General features: G+C 42.1%; 1 protein-coding gene across 1 annotated transcript in view; it reads left to right on the top strand.

The window, feature by feature from the left end:
* pclob (piccolo presynaptic cytomatrix protein b) overlaps positions 1-20302 on the top strand; it is a 158588-nt gene that overhangs the window by 120984 nt on the left and 17302 nt on the right. Inside the window, 7 exon segments of the mRNA XM_061918039.1 lie at positions 142-235; positions 8841-8912; positions 8991-9285; positions 11873-12067; positions 15449-15664; positions 18445-18586; positions 18669-18727. Of these exon segments, the coding sequence (XP_061774023.1) occupies positions 142-235; positions 8841-8912; positions 8991-9285; positions 11873-12067; positions 15449-15664; positions 18445-18586; positions 18669-18727 (1073 nt within the window).

Genomic DNA, 20302 nt, shown 5'->3' with positions numbered 1-20302 from the left:
TTCGTAAGCACAAAACGTCATAACCACGGAACGTTATAACACGGAACGTCGCAACACGGAACGTCGTAAACCGAGGACCACCAGGATGTTAAGTAAAAGTAAGTAGACGTTTCTAGGTTTAAGTTGTCGTCAATGTTTCAGCGTTGACAACAAGAGGAGGACCAAGTATGCACAGAAGACCATGAATCCAGAATGGAACCAGACGGTTATCTACAAGAACATCCATCTGGAACAGGTGAGGTACACACCAAGAAACTTATTATAAACTTAAATTATTATGGAGGATTATGGCCCAAATGAAGGAAGCACCTTTTATTTACTTGATGTTAACTGGTCAAAATGGTCGAACAAAAAAAATTATCTGACAAAAAAGTTTGTGTGTCATGTACCACTACTGGACATCACAAAGACCGCAAGAAATGTGCAAAAATCTGCAGATTCTGATATTTCTACTTGCGGGACTATTTTAGACAAAGTGGATGTTAAATTCCTCCGGGAATTGCGTACTAACTTTCGATATCCCTGTGCAACCTTGTATCTGCTACAACAGGGGCGCTCACACTTTGTCTGCAGGCGAGCTACTTTTCAATTGACCAAGTCGAGGAGATCTACCTCATTCCTATTTATAATTTATATTTATTTATTTATGAAAGAGACATTTTTGTTAACAAGTTAATGGTGTTTAATGATAATACAAGCATGTTTAACACACATAGATTCCTTTCTTTCATGAAGACAAGAATATAAGTTGGTGTATTTGATTCTGATGACTTGCATTGATTGGAATTAGACAGTGGTGCTGATAACGTCCGCATTTTCAAATGGAGGAAAAAAAAAGTCCTCCTTTCTGTCCAATACCACATGAAAGTGGTTGGATTTGGCATCTCATTTGTCCAACTTGCATACTCGTTTTTAAACATTTTGTTATGAGAGTAGCATATGTGTGTGGCCCTTTAATGTCTGGCAGCAGGTGAGTGACGTCAGTGAGAGTGCGGGTGGGCAAGCAAGTGAGAAAGCGGTCGCTGAGGGCGGGGGCGAAATACATTGGCATCAAACTCCGTTGCTTGCTAGCTTGTGCACGCTAGCTTTCTGAGACTCTTGTTTTGTTAGCACAGGCAGGATGAAACAGGTCTTTTATGGTGAAGACAGGAACTGTGCAGTCCGTCTTTAGAGTTTTGACAGTAGGTACGGAGTCTCTCGAAATAAAATGTGTTTCTCTGCGTCCGCCCTGTTAGTGATTTTTTTCTTAAATATGAGCTCGCAGCAGCCAGCGTCATCTCACAAGATCCTCGGGTGCCGAAAATGTCAAACAACTGATGAAAGTGAAGTCTTGGTATGATTGATGATTGCTCATTTTTATGTATATTTTTTAATGCCTGGCTTGAGATCGACTGATGCACCCTCCGAGATCGACCAGTCGATCGCGATCGACGTAATGCCCACCCCTGTGCTACACCATAACTCATCACTTTAGTCTCATGTCGTTCAAGAGCTTGTTGTCACCCACAAGTACCAACCATTATTTAGTGTTTTAGGTTTTGCACAATAAAGCTGTGGTGGTTTAGCATGTTGGTCTCACAGTCAGGAGATCGAGGACTCAAATCTTTATTTGGGCATCTTTGTGTGGCGGTTCCACGTTCCCTGTTTTTTCTCTGGGTGCTGTGGCTTATTTCCATATACCCCAAAAAATGCATGTTAAGGGATTTGGATACTATCAATTGTCTATGGGCGTTCATGTGAGTGTGGATAGTTGTGTGAACCTATGGCCTGGGATCGGCTGGCAACCAGTCAAGGGTGAACCCCGCCTCACCCAAAGTTCGTGCCCCTCTGAGGACAGAGGGTATCGAAAATAAATGGATTATTAAGCTTTTTTTGGTAACAATTTTTATTTATCCTATGCTAAACCCTGATTGCTGAGAAAAGCATGACTATAATCATCATGTAGGCTTCATGCCGACATAAAACCTCTATATCCCCACAAGAGTCAATTTGGGGATATTTGGTGGTCTCTCAGTCTGTAGAAATTTGGCTTTACAATGCAACATTGAGAAATGCTTACGAAAACAGGCTATTCTGAGTCCTAAGCACTGTCAAGGGGCCCATAAACAAGACCATTAAGTTGTCTAGCTGTTTGGTCTCATGTGATTTAACATGTTCTATGCATTCAGTCGTCCACCACTTTTGTGGAATATGTCGCTTCAGGTCTCACCGTAGCTGTTGGTCTGTGTGTGTGTTTATATAAAATTTATGGAGTGCATGTTGGTGACAAAAAAACAAACTACCTACGCCTACGAGGGTCTGGGCCTGTTTTAGTCACCTCTCATATCCTCCTAAAAACACTTATCAAGTCCAAAACAAACGTAGATCAAAGAGTTCTATTGTTTATAGATAAGAAAACGCGGGACCTTATTCACTAAGATCCCAAATAACAAGTTTTCAATAGCGTGGGCAAACTATACAATTGTTTGTGCTATTTGTGGGCGTGTTGCAAACGATCTACTAAAACTGCCTACGCAATAATATGTGCCTCATTTTCTGGCCAGTATAAAAGTGAGATCTTGACAACAGGACCTATTTTCTAGGAGAGGCTAGAATGATCTGGACCCGAGAAAACGCATGTTGCAAGAAGTTGAAAAAAACGAACATCACTAAAAAAATAATGCTATCAGACGCCATAGTTTTGGTACTTGCTTTTAACGTGGACCCCGACTTAAACAAGTTGGAAAATTAATTTGGGTGTTACCATTTAGTGGTCAATTGTACGGAATACCTACCGTACTGTGCAATATACTAATAAACGTCTCAATCAATCAATCAATCAAAACCCTTAAAGGGGAACGTTATCACAATTTCAAAAGGGTTAAAAACAATAATAGTGGTGAATTGTACGGAATATCTACCGTACTGTGCAATATACTAAGAAAAGTCTCAATCAATCATTCAATCAATCAAAACCCTTAAAGGTGAACATTATCACAATTTCAAAAGGGTTGAAAACAATAAAAATCAGTTCCCAGTGGCTTGTTGTATTTTTTGAATTTTTTTTTCGAAATTTTACTGGTCTCGGAATATCCCTAAAAAAAAATTTAAAGTGCTTGATTTTCGCTATTTGCGATGCGACTATCCATTTCCCTGTGACGTCACACAGTGCTCCCAATGTAAACAAACAATTGCGAATACCACAGCAAGATATAGCGACATTAGCTTGGATTCAGACTCGGATTTCAGCGGCTTAAGCGATTCAACAGATTACGCATGTATTGAAACGGATGGTTGGAGTATGAAAGTATTGAAGAAGAAACTGAAGCTATTGAGTGAATAGCTATTGACGCTATTCATACCCATAGCATGGCCAAATAGCTGCGTTAGCATCGCCGGTAAAATGTGCGGACCAAACGATCAGGACTTTCGCATCTTGTGACACTGGAGCAACTTAAATCCGTCGATTGGTAAGTGTCTTTTTCGCATTAAATGTGGGTGGAAGGAAACGTAATATAGTTGCAAATGCATCAGCAGGTTATCCATACATCTCTGTGCCATGTCTGCTTTAGCACCGCCGGTAAATAGCATGTTAGCATCGATTAGCTGGCAGTCAACATCAACAAAACTCACCTTTGTGATTTCGTTGACTTTATCGTTGCAAATGCATCTGCAGGTTATCCATACATCTCTGTGCCATGTCTGCTTTAGCACCGCCGGTAAATAGCATGTTAGCGTCGATTAGCGTAGCATGTTAGCATCGATTAGCTGGCAGTCACGCCGCGACTAAATATGACTGATTAGCACATAAGTCAACATCAACAAAACTCACCTTTGTGATTTAGTTGACTTTATCATTGCAAATGCATCTGCAGGTTATCCATACATCTCTGTGCCATGTCTGTCATCGCCGGTAAAATGTGGAGCCACTTTGGTACATTCAATGGGGGTCTGTCGGCAGACACTTTCGCATCTTCGGGCCAGTGGTGCAGCTTGAATCCCTCCCTGTTAGTGTTGTTACACCCTCCGACAACACACCGTCGAGGCATGATGTCTCCAAGGTTCCAAAAAATAGTCGAAAAAGCAGAAAATAACAGAGCTGAGACCCAATGTTTACAATGTGTTGAAAATGAAAATGGCGGCTGTATTACCTCGGCGACGTCACGTAATGACGTCATCCCCTCCAGAGAGATAAACAGAAAGGCATTTAATACGTCAAAATTCACCCATTTAGAGTTCGGAAATTGGTTAAAAAAACGTACGGTCTTTTTTCTGCACCACCCAGGTGTATATTGACGCTTACATAGGTCTGGTGATAATGTTCCCCTTTAAGTCAGTCATCGGTATCAAAGATGAACTTGAACGACGGACACACAAATATGCATAGTTTTTGCCCGGGTAAGGTTGCATTTTATGATTTATCTTTGCGTCTACCGTCATGTTTGTTGTTGCACGGGCTGTTTACGAGTGTGCGTGCTTTTTCCCCGTCTTTCGCAAAATATAACTTTCGATGTCGTTGTGTATTGAAAGCCTCATATATGATTGCTGCCTTTGGTAAAAGCTTAAAGGGGAACATTATCACAATTTCAGAGGGGTTAAAACCGATAAAAATCAGTTCCCGGTGGCTTATTTTATTTTTCAAAGTTTTTTTCTAAATTTTACACATCACGCAATATGCCGAAAAACTGCTTCAAAGTGCCTGATTTTCACCATCGCTATATCCACCCGTCCATTTTCCTGTGACGTCACTGCGTGATGCCAATATAAACAAACATGGCGGATAGAACAGAAAGATATAACGACATTAGCTCGGATTCAGACTCGGATTTCAGCGGCTTCAGCGATTCAACAGATTACGCATGTGTTGAAACGGATGGTTGGAGTGTGGAGGCAGATAGCGAAAACAAAGTTGAAGAAAAAACTGAAGCTATTGAGCCATATCACGACAGACAACGGCAACGAGGACGAATTCGGCGATCGCCCTCTAACCAACGATTGCATCTTTTGACAACTGGTGCAACTTGAATCCGTCGATTGGTATGTGTTTGTTTGGCATTAAATATGGGTGGAGGGAAAGGCTGGATGCAAATATAGCTACAAATGAGACATAATGATGCAATATGTACATACAGATAGCCTAAATAGCATGTTAGCATCGATTAGCTTGTAGTCATGCAGTGCACAAATATGTCTGATTAGCACATAAGTCAATAACATCAACAAAACTCACTTTTGTGATTTTGGTGACTTTATCATTGGAAATGCATCTGCTTTGAGTGTCGCAGGATATCAACACATCTCTGTGTTATGTTAGCATCGATTAGCATGCCGTGACCATTGATATGGCTGACTTGAATCCGTCCCTGTTCGTGTTGTTACACCCTCCGACAACACACCGACGAGGCATGAAGTCTCCAAGGTACGGAAAACAGTCGAAAAAACTGAAAATAACAGAGCTGATTTGACTTGGTGTGTGTAAAGTGTTTGAGAAAATGGCGGATTGCTTCCTGTCGTGACGTCACGGGTGAACGGTCATTGCTCCGACAGTGAACAATTGAAAGGCGTTTCAATTGCCAAATTCACCCTTTTAGAGCTCGGAAATCGGTTAAAAAAACATATGGTCTTTTTTCTGCAACATCAAGGTATATATTGACGCTTACATAGGTCTGGTGATAATGTTCCTCTTTAACTCTGTTAGGTTTCACTCACCTCTGCTTTCTTTTATTTGGTGGTTTACCAAACACCCGAAGCAAAAACGTTAGACAATTTCAACATAACATTAAAATGTTGTTTCAACTTCTTGCCAAGTGGTGTGAACCCTAAGGATAGTCTACATTGGGCTATGTTATTAAACAATGCATTATCAAAGGTCTAATTGTTTTAATAATCACATGGAAGGCAGCAACAACAGTACATGGACCATGGATGAAATTTAAAGGCAGATGTGGACATTTTCATTATTTTCTGTTTGGAAACATGACTTGGAGGCAAAGGTCTGCACTCTGTGAATACCATTTCTAACTTTTAGCCAGCCCCTATGGGACGTCCTCCTTTTTAATCACACCTCACTGCTTTCTCACAAAGACCGCACGGACTCTAAAGTGCTCCTTTCATCACGTTCTGCACACACTCACACAGATGCAGGCATGTATTGACATCATGCAAATCTTCTGTACATCCTTGCGTATTGCATTAGCGCCCTGCCGTTTGCATTTATTGACGCATGACCCACAGAGGACTTCTCTACCATGCTCACACAAGCCTACAAACATAATTTATACACTTATGGAAAAACACTGTGGTAAATTATATCGTGTACACTTTTCTTATACAATTTTTAACTAGCATGCATTTGTATTTGGTCACAGAATATTTTACGGGATTATTCTATTAAGGAATCATGCACATAGATAGCTTCAGTTGCAGATGTCGGTCACAGCTCATCCAAAGACTGGTGGCACCTGCCCCCAGGGCATTGGGGAACTTAGAGGATAGCAGCAGTTGGATTTTCGGAAGAAGTATAAACACAATAACGACATCTGATAAGAGCCCCCACCGGTAGGAGTAGAGATCAGGGGTTCGAGGTGAACAGACTCCATTTAGCAAAGTGACAATGCCATGGTGTTGTCTGCATTTGTACAAACAAACTGGCTGTTGTCCAAACTGGCCGGTCCCAAGGCTAGAACTACAAAGAGTACCGTATTTTTCGGATTATATGTCGCTCCGGAGTATACGTCGCACTGGCCGAAAATGCATAATAAAGAAGGAAAAAAACACATATACGTCGCACTGGACTATAAGTCGCATTTTGGGGGGAAATGTATTTGATAAAATCCAACACCAAGAATAGACATTTGAAAGGCAATTTAAAATAAATAAAGAATAGTGAACAACAGGCTGAATAAGTGTACGTTATATGAGGCATAAATAACCAAGGGAGAAGGTGCCTGGTATGTTAACGTAACATATTATGGTAAGAGTCATTCAAATAACTATAACAAATAGAACATGGTATACGTTTACTAGGGGTGTAACGGTACACAAACATTTCGGTTCGGTACGTACCTCGGTTTAGAGGTCACAGTTCGGTTAATTTTCGGTACAGTAAGAAAACAAACAAATATAATTTTTGGGGGTATTTATGTACCAAATTTGTAAACAATGGTTTTATCCCTTAAACATTGGGAACACTATAATAATTCTGCCCACGTTAATCCACATTAAACTGCCTCAATTTGTTGCTTTGATTAAATAAAATGACAAAACTTTTCTTCTACATATAAAACGTGCAACATTAAACAGTTTCAAGTCAACTCATCATGCTTAATTGATTACAGCATTTGGGAAGCCTATAATTTACATGTATTATGTAAATGTTATATTTTTGTCAACATGTGATAGCAGGGACCCTGCCTTTCAAAACTAGGCTGCTACATTACTAATGATTCATGTAACTATAGCTGAAAAATAGTACAATAGCAATAAGAGAGACTATTCATCCCAGAAATCTATGGAGTTCATGTTAGTTCATGTGAAATAACAGACAGACAGGGCTTTGATGCCCATAACACACGCACACACACACGCACGCACGCACACACACGCACACACAGTAAAATGAGCTAACATAACGCTAAAAGCTAGTTAGCCTTCACATCACCTCAAGCCAGAACTGTGAACGAGCTGAACTGCAGTTTAAGTTTCTAAAATGTCAACGGGCTCATACTGATGTTTGTAATAGTTGTGACTGGAAAGTGTTTTTTTTTATAATTTGGGGAGTGTACAATGTCAACTGCTAAACACATGTCTGCTCGACAATAAAGCATTTACAACATGCATTCTGAATACGGACTGCTGATTGGCTGTTACATCGCTCTGAATACGCACTGCTGATTGGCTTTGTATGTAACCAATCAGATGGTTGTGTGGGCGGGACAATGCTGGGTGCTCACTGCTCGGACAGAGGCAGAAAGCAGAGCAGCTTGTTAAGATTTTAGAATACAAACTCGTTCGATACACCCTCGTACCGAACCGAAACCCCCGTACCGAAGCGGTTCAATACAAATACACGTACCGTTACACCCCTAACGTTTACCAAATAATCTGTCACTCCTAATCGATAAATCCCCTGAAATCTTCTTCCTCAATGTCGCTTCTAAACAACTCTGCCAACTCCAAAGGTATGCGCCGCTTCCTCTTGTCATTTTCTGCTGCATATTTTACTACGTCGAGCTTGTAATCTGCAGTACATGATTTCCTTTTCGGTGCCATTTTTGTTCAGCCGTTTTCAGTTTTTATAAGTTACCGTTTTAATAGCTCAGGCAGTAGCATATAGTATATAGCAGTTGGCATCCCATTACCCACAATACACTTCTGCCATGACCCTCCCCCGCCAAACTCTTATTGGTTGACGTGTGTGTGACGATTGCTGACATTTCTTCGTCTCTTCCGCAAATTTGATAAATAATGTTATTTGATATTTTATGTTAATGTGTTAATAATTTCACACATATGTCGCTCCGGAGTATATGTCGCACCCCCGGCCAAACTATGAAAAAAACTGCGACTTAAAATCCGATAAATACGGTCTGTGTCTTCGTGTAAAAGGTATTTAAGGACAGCCGGGAGAGAGGACATGAGGAGAGTAATCAGGCCCATACACTTTCTCCTGGAAGCTGCAGTTCCAGTCTAAGGCTGACTGAAACAAATAAGGCTTTTTGTTCGATGATTCCTTGTTGGCGTATTCTTGGCTCATCACCCATCACACAGTCACTCTGTCCTGGGGCGAGGGACACCATCAGAAATATACCAGAACACAAAGGCAATCATTTCTCCAATTGTCGTCTTTCTCTTCATTTCAGCTGAAGAAAAAGACCCTGGAGGTGACCGTGTGGGATTACGACAGATCGTCATCCAACGACTTTCTTGGAGAAGTGAGTGCTCTTGGAGTCAAGGCCTCATGTCGACAGTTTTTTTTCCAGCCTCATGCTGCCTGTTTTCTCGCGTCTCAGGTGTTGATTGACTTGTCAAACACGGCCCAGTTAGACAACACGCCTCGCTGGCTGCCATTGAAGGAGCAGAGCGAGAGCATTGAGCACAGCAGGGTCCACCATGGAGCTCAAGGACCACCTGGGTCTGGATCCACTCAGGGACACGGTCAAGGACACTCCCCGGGCCAGGGCCATCTATCAGGGCCCGGGATGGGGCCGGGGCAAGGAGCAGAACAGGGAGAAGGGAGTTACGATTCGCCTAAAAACTCTGTAATCAAGAGCAGAAGCCATGGAATCTTCCCTGATCCATCCAAAGGTAGGAGAACGGGTATGCTAGCTCTAACTGCATTGGGACAATGTTGAATCGAATGAATCAAGCTGGGATAATATTAACCACATTTATTTTCATTCATTCATTTACAAAATACCAGTAATATTTTCCTATTCTTGGACTGGAAGTTCCACTTGTAATTTCACTTATCTTTGATTCCGGATGGCTAAACCAGTGATCCTCAAACTGTGATTGTTCCATCAATTAATGTTTAATCTTTTAGTTACACATATTCAAACACAGTGTTACTGTTCGAACTGTGTTTAATGTTACAGTAGCCAACAATTTTAAATGTACTTGAAATATAAAACCACTGCCTTTTTTTAAATGCATACTTAGTGTGAATGTTGGTCGTTATGCTACTTGGAGAGCCAAGGTTTTTTTTAGGTGAAAACAGTTTGAGAACTGTTACTTTTGGCCAGGGTATGCCAGACTACAAGTTGGGACCGAAAATACAATTCTGTTGGTTCACAACATTTTGAAGCGAAATACAAATTCCAGTCGAAGTACATAAAAATGAGTTCTCTTAAACGATTACATTTTTCAAAGAGGTTAATCACACATTTTGCATTAAGATTATATCATGATTCATTGCAGAAAAATATGTAAATTTCAATTAGAAAAAGACACCAATATTTGGACACAAAAACAATTTTAGTGTCAGATTGTCAAACAGGAACCATTTGTTAATATTTCAATTGAATGCACGTAATTTATTTGCTCAAAACTTTCTAACAGTTTTATCTAAAGTTCCCATCTTGTTGTATTTTGAAGTGAAATGTATCTTACCAGTCAGTGTATTCTCACTCATCTTTGCACTGATCCGATCACTGACCATATAACAAACTGCGTCGCCTTTCAGGTAACCGTAAACTAAATGGTGTGATTAATCTGCAAATAAACCGTATTTTCCGGACCATAGACCATTTGGTTAAAATGTTGCATAGATGATGTTTTGCAGATCATCTTTAAGTCAATTTCTGACAGTCGCTTCAGGATGCGCCGTTTGTGGGCGGTCTTATTTACATGCCTCACTTTCGACAGCGTCTTCTCCCCGTCTTCTTTGTTGTAGCGGTGTAGCGTGCAAGGACGTGAGTGTAAGATGTGTGAAAATATGGATCCAACTGTTTTAATAACATTCAGACTTTACTTAAATCGTGAAAAACCGTTTCACCGGAACTCTCTAATAACTAAAGTTCCTTGGGTGAAAAATGTAAACTCACTACACCGGTATGTTTTAGCGCTTCCATGGCGAGTTTCCTGACAGATATAAGTAAGAACACACTACTTACACTACTTTATAGTGTAAAGGAGGATGAATGTCCCATAACAAGAAGATAAAGAAGAAGAATAAGCTTATCAAATACCGGGCTGCCAAAAACTACAAAGGTGGAGGGAGGCGAGCACATTTTCATAACTCATGCAGATCCATAACACAGATCAGCCGGTACCAGGCGTTAAGAAAAGTTGCTTTTGCATAATATTGCCAAACAGAACGCCAGATAATGTCTTACCTCATACACACCATAATAATACTTGAATATTGAAGCACAGTACAATCCATTAAGCGGTAAGGATTCATAGCTTACCAAAGTCATACGAAAACGTTCTAATAGATTTTTGAGCGCCGTGTGTAATGTGAAGTGAAGTGAATTATATTTACATAGCGCTTTTCTCTAGTGACTCAAAGCGCTTTACATAGTGAAACCCAATATCTAAATTACATTTAAACCAGTGTGGGTGGCACTGGGAGCAGGTGGGTAAAGTGTCTTGCCCAAGGACACAACGGCATTGACTAGAATGGCGGAAGTGGGGATCGAACCTGCAACCCTCAAGTTGCTGGCACGGCCGCTCTACCAACCGAGCTATACCGCTCTATATTATCAATGGAACATATACAATTGTGGTGTTGTTTACTTGAGTCATATTGCAGAACACACATACAGTATCTCTTATGTGTGAATGCCATCATATTAACCTACTCAGTGGCCTGGTAGGTTGTGAGTTCAAACCCCAGCCGAGTCATACCAAAGACTATAAACATGGGACCCACGACCTCCCTGCTGAGCACTGAGCATCAAGGGTTGGAATTGGGGGTTAAATCACAGCTGCTGCTCACTGCTCCCCTCACCTCCCAGGGGGTTAACAAGGGGATGGGTCAAATGCAGAGAAAATTTTCGCCACACCTGGTGTGTGTGTGACTATCATTGGTACTTTAAAATGTAACTTTATATTGCAGTCAACACGTATCTCTTATGTGTGACTGCCATCTACTGGTCACCCTTATCATTACACCATGTACCAAATAAAATAGCTCGTAGGTCGGTAAGCAAAACCAAAATGATTCCGTGCATTAGGCACGCCGGGTTTTATGGCGCACTGTGAAGTTTTGAGAAAATGAATGGATATTAAGTGCGCCTTTTAGTCCAAAAAACGTAATGTTTTGTGATCAATCACGGGAGTTAACTCGTTGGTTTTGACGGTCCCAATTATCCATAGGTTTTCTCTATCTTGTTTACAAACGGCCACCGATGCATTTACAAGGTGTTCCCTGATGCAACTTTTCCCACAGACTGCCAGACGTTGCCTCTGGAAAAATCCCACAGCAGCCCAAGCAGCTCCAAGTCCTCCTCAGACGGCCAGCTACGCTCCCACGGGCCGTCTCGAAGCCAAAGCAAAAGCAGCGTCACCCAGGCCCACCTGGAGGACGCCGGGATAGCCATTGCCGCCGCCGAGGCTGCCGTGCAACAGTCCCGCCTGCAACCAAGTAAATCCCTGCCCGATCCTTCGATGCACTAACCTCCCACTTGCTTCCCTGATCTACTCTTCCCTGTGCATGCCATCTTGCTATTTCTGAGATGGAACCGTAAAAGTGCAACTTTAATATCCCCTTTATTAGTTAATTCAATTAGGATGTAAAACACTTTAACTTTAAATAGTAGTATAACAAAAAACATTTGCTTTGTCTACATCTTTTATGTGGAATGAAGCTGGAATCTAAGTAACAGTAGTACCTCAACTTACGAGCTTAATTGGTACTGTGACGAAGCTGTAAACTCAAAACACCCAAAATCTCACTTCTAACATGTGACATGCCTTTTAAACACCTTTAAGTAAGAAGTAAACACGACAAATACAATATACCGTACTACTACAGTAGATATTACAGTAAGTAATGCAATAATAGTTGGGAAGCCATCTAGAAAGCCAGCGGTGTTTCTGGATGTTGTTGATATATGGCTTTCACTTTGCATAGTAGAGATTTAACTTGCACTTACAGATGTAGCGACCCACTGTATTTAGTGACAGTGGTTTTCTGAGCCCATGTGGTGATATCCTTTAGAGATTGATGTCGGTTTTTGATACAGTGCCGTCTGTGGGATCGAAGGTCACGGTCATTCAATGTTGGTTTCCAGCCATGCCGCTTACGTGGAGTGATTTCTCCAAATTCTCCGAACCTTTTGATGATATTATGGACCGTAAATGTTGAAATCCCTAAATTTCTTGCAATTGCACTTTCAGAAACGCTGTTCTTAAACTGTTTGACTATTTGCTCACGCAGTTGTGGACATCCTTTCTTGTGAAAGACTGAGCATTTTTTGGGAAGCTGTTTTTATACTCAATCACGGCAGCCACCTGTTCCCAATCAGCCTGCACGCCTGCACACCTGTGGGGTGGTCCAAATAAGTGTTTGATGAGCATTCCTCAACTTTATCAGTATTTATTGCCACCTTTCCCAACTTCTTTTTGTCATATTTTTATATACATATATATATATATATATTAGTTTGAACATCAAATATGTTGTCTTTGTAGCATATTTAATTGAATATGGGTTGAAAATGATTTGCAAATCATTGTATTCCGTTTATATTTACATCTAACACAATTTCCCAACTCATATGGAAACGAGGTTTGTACCTCAAAGAGAATACTTTTACAACATATCCGTCCGGCAGCTTCTCCATATTTTCATGGATAAATGGATCTCTGGTGGCTGCTTTTGGATGCCGCAGACTATTTAAATCAACTTCTTTTTCTTGGCAAGGTCCTTCACTCTCATTTATTCCTTTCCCAATGTCATGGCGCTTTCGGGCTACAAGCTAATGCTCGCGAATAAGACGGGATGTGTTGACCTCACGGGGTTGACATTGACATTTGCTACGCCAACTAACGTCCAGGACGCTTGTAGCCCGCAACTTAAAGCACAACAATTATGTATTTATTTATTTAACCAGGAAATAAAATCCCATTGAGATAAAAGTTAAAAAAAACTCTTTTTCAAGGGAGTCCTGGCCAAAAGGCAGCAAAGTTACAAGTAAAATAACATTCACGTTACACATTAAAATGACGAGATAAGTGAAACCGTTAACTGAAGCTCCTTCAAATGCTCTGTTGAGATTTAAAAGTGTTTAAGTATAACCATTCAGTCAGCTTCAGCCAATAGACAACTCTTATCTTTAGACACTCTTTAAATCATTTAAATTTGACCAGAACACAATGTTGGGAGTTTGCCCAACCAGTCTACATGTGCTTTGTGGACTTGGAGAAGGCATTCAACCGTGTCCCTTGGGAAGTCCTGTGGGGAGTGCTCAGAGAGTATGGGGTATCGGACTGTCTGATTGTGGCGGTCCGCTCCCTGTACAATCAGTGTCAGACCTTGGTCCGCATGCCGGCAGTAAGTTGGACACGTTTCCTGTGAGGGTTGGACTCCGCCAAGGCTGTCCCTTGTCACCGATTATGTTCATAATTTTTATGGACCGAATTTCTCGGCGCAGTCAAGACGTTGAGGGGATCCGGTTTGGTGGATGCAGAATTAGGTTTCTGCTTTTTGCAGATGTTGTGGTTCTGATAGTTTTGTCCAACCAGGATCTTCAGCTCTCACTGGATCGGATCGCAGCCGAGTGTGAAGCGACTGCGATGACAATCAGCACCTCCAAGTCCGAGTCCATGGTTCTTGCCCGGAAAAGGGTGGAGTGCCATCTCCGGGTTGGAGAGGAGATCTTTCCCCAAGTGGAGGAGTTCATGTAGCTCGGAGTCTTGTTCACGAGTGAGGGAAGAGTGGATCGTGAGGTCGACAGACGGATCGGTGTGGCGTCTTCAGTAATGCGGACGCTGTATCGATCCGTTATGGTGAAGAAGGAGCTGAGCCGGGAGGCAAAGCTCTCAATTTACCGGTCGATCTACGTTCCCATCCTCACCTATGGTCATGAGCTTTGGGATATGACCGAAAGGACAAGATCACGGGTACAAGCGGCCGAAATGAGCTTCCTCTGCCGGGTGGCGGTGCTCTCCCTTAGAGAAGTTCTGGCATCCGGGAGGAGCTCAAAATAAAGCCGCTGCTCCTCCACATCGAGAGGAGCCAGATGAGGTGGTTTGGGCATCTGCTCAGGATGCCACCCGAGTGCCTCCCGAGGGAGGTGTTTAGGGCACATCCGACCAGTAGGAAGCCAAGATGGATGGATGGATGAATCTAGTCCAATGAAACAAATAGATGTTGTTTGAAGGAAACCTTGAGAGGTTGTGTGAGTTCATGGACAGAAGGTGTGACGTATAAACAAATGTACGATCCGATAGCCTTGTGAGACTGAACAATAGAACCTAATGACTATGTAGATGTGGTAAAAAAACAACAACAGCAATTACAACAAGGGGTGTTACAGGGTTAAGTTGAGGTACCACCGTATAAATACTAAACCTCTCATAAAAATGTGCATGTGCCGATCCTAAGAAAATGGTTTCTTCTTCAAAAACAACATAAACCACCCCCGTGGTGACCCCCTGACTTCAGAACAGAAACCAATCTAGGATGGCAACTCCTTACGTTCTTAGGATTATTACAAAACAAACTAACCATGACTAATTTGTGGGGCTTGGCTATTCAACTAAGTCGTTCCTGGGGCCATTTTCATAAAGCTAATTACATTGATATATAGTCATAAATGAAATAATAAACTGTATGTATATTAAAATAGAAGCTACTCAAAGATTGTCGATATGACAGAATGTTCTGCTGTGTTTAGGAGTCCGAGGTTGAATAGCCCTGTTCTATAGCGTCTTGTCCGCTCTTTCTAAAGCATGATGTAGCAGCGTCCCTGGCTTCTACTGCAGTGTGTGCTTGCATGCAATCACTGGACTGAAACATTAGCAAGAAACACACACACACACACACACACACACACACACACACAGACATGGAACACACTCCCCACCCAACCCAGCCCTTCCCCTGGTCCATTATTCCCACTGCCTCATAGCAAAAGGGGACAATTGGCAGAGAATGAAGCGGTCAAAGAGACAGCGCATGAGTGGACCTGTGAATCCACCAATGAGAGCAAAGCGAGAAGAGCGGTGGCCAGGGAAGGTGAGGCAACATAGTTAAAGAATATAAATCTACATAATGCCCAAATTAAATGAATTTGAATGAATACCTGTAACATGTCAGTAACCGGGATAATAACATAGGTGCATGTGTACCATAGTCCATAGCAGTGTTTTTCAACCTCTGTGCCCTTAGGTATGTAAAAGGCATGTAATGCTTAACCAAAGAAATGAACAAAAGGCAGGTCTCACTAGGAAAAGGCACTGACACATAGGGATGGCTTGCAAAACAAAATTAAAACTGAACTGGCTACAAAGTAAACAAAAAACTGAATGCTGGACAACAGCAAAAACTTACAGCGTGTGGAGCGGAGACGGCATCCACAAAGTACGTCCGTACATGACATGACAATCAACAGTGTCCCCACAAAGAAAGATAGCGTACGCGCAAATTCAATAGTCTTGATTGCGAAAACCAAGCAGGTGCGGGCAATGGAACTCAAAAGGAGGCATGACACTGCTAAGGGAGAACACCAACAAAACAGGAAGGGTCACCAAATTCACAGCGCAAGACAAACTAAAGCACGACACACCGGAAACAACAACAAACTCAAAATAAGGCATGACAACTTGGTGGAGTTTCATTTTGTTTTTCAACCTTTTTGGTATGTAAAATGTACGTAACGCTTAAACCCAAAAAAATGAACAAAAGGCATGTAAAGCTGGGAAAAAGAACTGACACATAGGGATGGCTTTGCAAAATAAAAGTAAAACTGAAGTGGCTACAAATAAAACTAAAAACAGAATGCTGGACGACAGCAAAAACTTACAGCGTGTGGAGTGGAGACGGCGTCCACAAAGTACGTCCGTACATGACATTGTCCCTACAAAGAAGGACAGCGTACGCACAACTTCAATAGTCTTGGTTGCGAAAACAAAGCAGGTGCGGGCAATGGAACTCAAAGGGAGGAAAGACGCTGCTACAGGAGAACCACCAACAAAACAGAAAGGGACACCAAATTCACGGCGCAAGACATAAACTAAAGAACGACACACAACAACAAACTCAAAATAAGGCAAGACAATTTGGTGGAGTTTCATTTTGTTTTCCAAACTTTTTGGTATGTAAAAGGTACGTAACGCTTAAACCAAAAAAAGAATGAACAAAAGGCATGTCCCGCTCGGAAAAGGCACTGACGCATAGGGACGGTTATGCAAAATAAAAGTAAAATTGAACTGGTTACAAAGAAAACAAAAAACAGAATGCTGGACGACAGCAAAAACTTACAGCGTGTGGAGCAGGGAGACGGCGTCCACAAAGTACGTCCGTACATAACATTGTCCCTACAAAGAAGGGGGTCTTGGGGCACTCCGTGGTTAACCCCTTTACTACTGTTACCCCAGGTGGCCCTAGGCAAAGGCCTAGTACCTGACTTCCCCCTATCCAGGGATACGGCGGAGACCTCAATGGCGGAGGACGGTAGATTTAAGAACTACCACAACAGCAGAAAAGGGTCCCCGGTTGTCCTGGACTCCATGCAACTGGACCCTGACCCGATTCTGTCAAGAATCGGGTACCCCAGGTGGCACTTGGTAAAAGCCTAGCACCTGACTGTGCCCTAGCCAGGGATACGGTGAATACCTCAACAGCGAAGCAGGCAGAAGACAGTAGATTTAAGAACTACCACAACAGCTGCAGAAGAAAACGGTCCCCAGTCGTCTTGGACTCCATGCCACCGTAACCTGACCCTATTCTGTCAAGGATCAGGTGCTCCAGTTGGCCCTTGGCAAAGGCCTAGTACCTGACTTCCCCCTATCCAGGGATACGGCGTAGACCTCAATGGCGGAGCAGGTGGAGGACGGTAGATTTAAGAACTTCCACAACAGCTGCAGCAGAAAAGGGTCCCCAGTTGTCCTGGACTCCATGCCACTGGACCCTGACCCGATTATGTCAAGAATCGTGTAACCCAGGTGGCCCTTGGCAAAGCCTAGTACCTGACTGCCCCCTAGCCAGGGATACGGTGAAGACCTCAACGGCGGAGCAGGCAGAAGACGGTAGGTTTAAAAACTACCACAACGACTGCAGCAGAAAAGCGTCCCCAGTCGTCTTGGACTCAATGCCACTGTATCCTGACCCGATTCTGTCAAGGATCGTGTATCCCAGGTGGCCCTTGGCAAAGGCCTAGTACCTGACTGCCCCCTAGCCAGGGGTACGGTGATGACCTCAATGGCGGAGCAGGCGTAAGGCGGTGGATTTAAGAACTACCACAATGACTGCAGCAAAAAAGGGTTCCCAGTCGTCTTGGACTCCATGCCACTGTACCCTGACCCGATTCTGTCCAGGATCGTGTGGTGACTGTCTGTGCACCAGTCTCTTTACGTTAAATTAAGTCATCTACAAAAGGATACACCTCTACCAGGAAGATTGTCATACACGTTCGAGTAACTGCCGATGATTATGGTTGCCATCTGCCGGCTAACGTGGATAGTGCATCCCCCTAATTTCTCGCGTTTCATGTGTCTAGTAAGCTGTGACAAACGGGGCCATTTGAACCGCCTTTGTACTGTAGGATAAAGTACAATTCTGCAACATAGCATTCTTGAATGAATACTTTGTTACAACTCAGCATAGTTCATGACGCAGCTCTTGCTTATTAAATTGTGTGGATGTACCCAATGTTGTGGACATTAGCACGTAATGTCCAAAACACTTAAAAGTAACAATAAACCAAAAACCAACTAAAATGGTTAAAAATCTACACACAGTAAAAGCTCCGAATGGATAGAAATAAAATAGATGCCTTTTTCTTGTCGTGTCCTCAGGACCAGGACACAGGCTGGGTGATGTCTCAGGGTCCGTGGTCCTGTCAGCCCCCAGCCTGGTGGGGGACGCCTACGGAGGGCTAGACGCGAGTGAAGGAGGAGGGACCGGGGTGGACAGCGCCATTTTTCAAGTGCCACGGATGTAAGAAATCGCTTCGATATTATTTTTTTTTCGTGTGTGTGTGCTCAAACGTATTGTGAGTAAAATGTCCTGTTTGACACAGTGGAACTACAATTCCCAATGGAACTGACCAAAACCACCTAGGGACTCCCGAGAATGAAGGTGAGTGACAACACTGTTATCCGTCCATTTTTCTGGGGAGCCTATCCCAGCTGCACTCGGGGTGGAATGCAGATTGTTACCCGATCATACCAAAATTGCCATTCTACTCTGTTCTACGTCACCACCTGCTGGCCACTCCACATAAAGACACTGTCGGTGCATGGAGTAGTTGAGGACATGACTCAGGACGCAAGAGTATCACAGTGTTGTCGGCCATAACTACTCTGCATCTCAGGTGTCACGGTTCTGAAGCCCTTCCCCAATCTCTAATTTCAACGTGTAACAGAGTCCAAAGTGACCAAAGCCTACAGCTGTGAACCACATGACCTCACAGGCGTCAACAGTACTAACAACAATCCACCAATGGGCTGTTATATATCTCGTCGTTGTAGTAAAGTCACACCTGAACCCACAAATGGATGTGATTTTTTTTTACATGTAAGTGCATTATTTAACTTTGTATTTTTGTATCAAATGTGCTTTTGCACTTTCTGTAAATATATATATATATATATATATATATATATATATATATATATATATATATACATACAGTGGGGCAAAAAAGTATTTAGTCAGCCACCGATTGTGCAAGTTCTCCCACTTAAAATGATGACAGAGGTCTGTAATTTTCATCATAGGTACACTTCAACTGTGAGAGACAGAATGTGAAAAAAAAAAATCTTATTGTAGGAATTTTAAAGAATTTATTTGTCAATTATGGTGGAAAATAAGTATTTGGTCAACCATTCAAAGCTCTCACTGATGGAAGGAGGTTTTGGCTCAAAATCTCACGATACATGGCTCCATTCATTCTTTCCTTAACACGGTTTAATCGTCCTGTCCCCTTAGCAGAAAAACAGCCCCAAAGCATGATGTTTCCACCCCCATGCTTCACAGTAGGTATGGTGTTCTTGGGATGCAACTCAGTATTCTTCTCCCTCCAAACACGACGAGTTGAGTTTATACAAAATGGATACATGGATGATACAGCAGAGGATTGGGAGAATATCATGTGGTCAGATGAAACCAAAATAGAACTTTTTGGTGAAAACTCAACTCGTCGTGTTTGGAGGAAGAAGAATACTGAGTTGCATCCCAAGAACACCATACGTACTGCGAAGCATGGTGGTGGAAACATTATGCTTTGGGGCTGTTTTTCTGGTAAGGGGACAGGACGATTGATCCGTGTTAAGGAAAGAATGAATGGGGCCATGTATCGTGAGATTTTGAGCCAAAACCTCCTTCCATCAGTGAGAGCTTTGAATGGTTGACCAAATACTTATTTTCCACCATAATTAACAAATAAATTATTTGAAATTCCTACATTGTGAATTCCTGGATTTTTTTTTCCACATTCTGTCTCTCACAGTTGAAGTGTACCTATGATGAAAATTACAGACCTCGGTCATTATTTTAAGTGGGAGAACTTGCACAATTGGTAGCTGACTAAATACTTTTTGCCTCACTGTATATATATATATACATATATATACATATATACATATATATATATACATATATACATATATATATATATATATATATATATATACATATATACATATATATATA

This window comes from Nerophis ophidion, linkage group LG12 (genome assembly GCF_033978795.1).
Source record: "Nerophis ophidion isolate RoL-2023_Sa linkage group LG12, RoL_Noph_v1.0, whole genome shotgun sequence".
NCBI classification, from domain to species: domain Eukaryota; kingdom Metazoa; phylum Chordata; class Actinopteri; order Syngnathiformes; family Syngnathidae; genus Nerophis; species Nerophis ophidion.
This window is presented reverse-complemented; position numbering and strand designations above follow the sequence as displayed.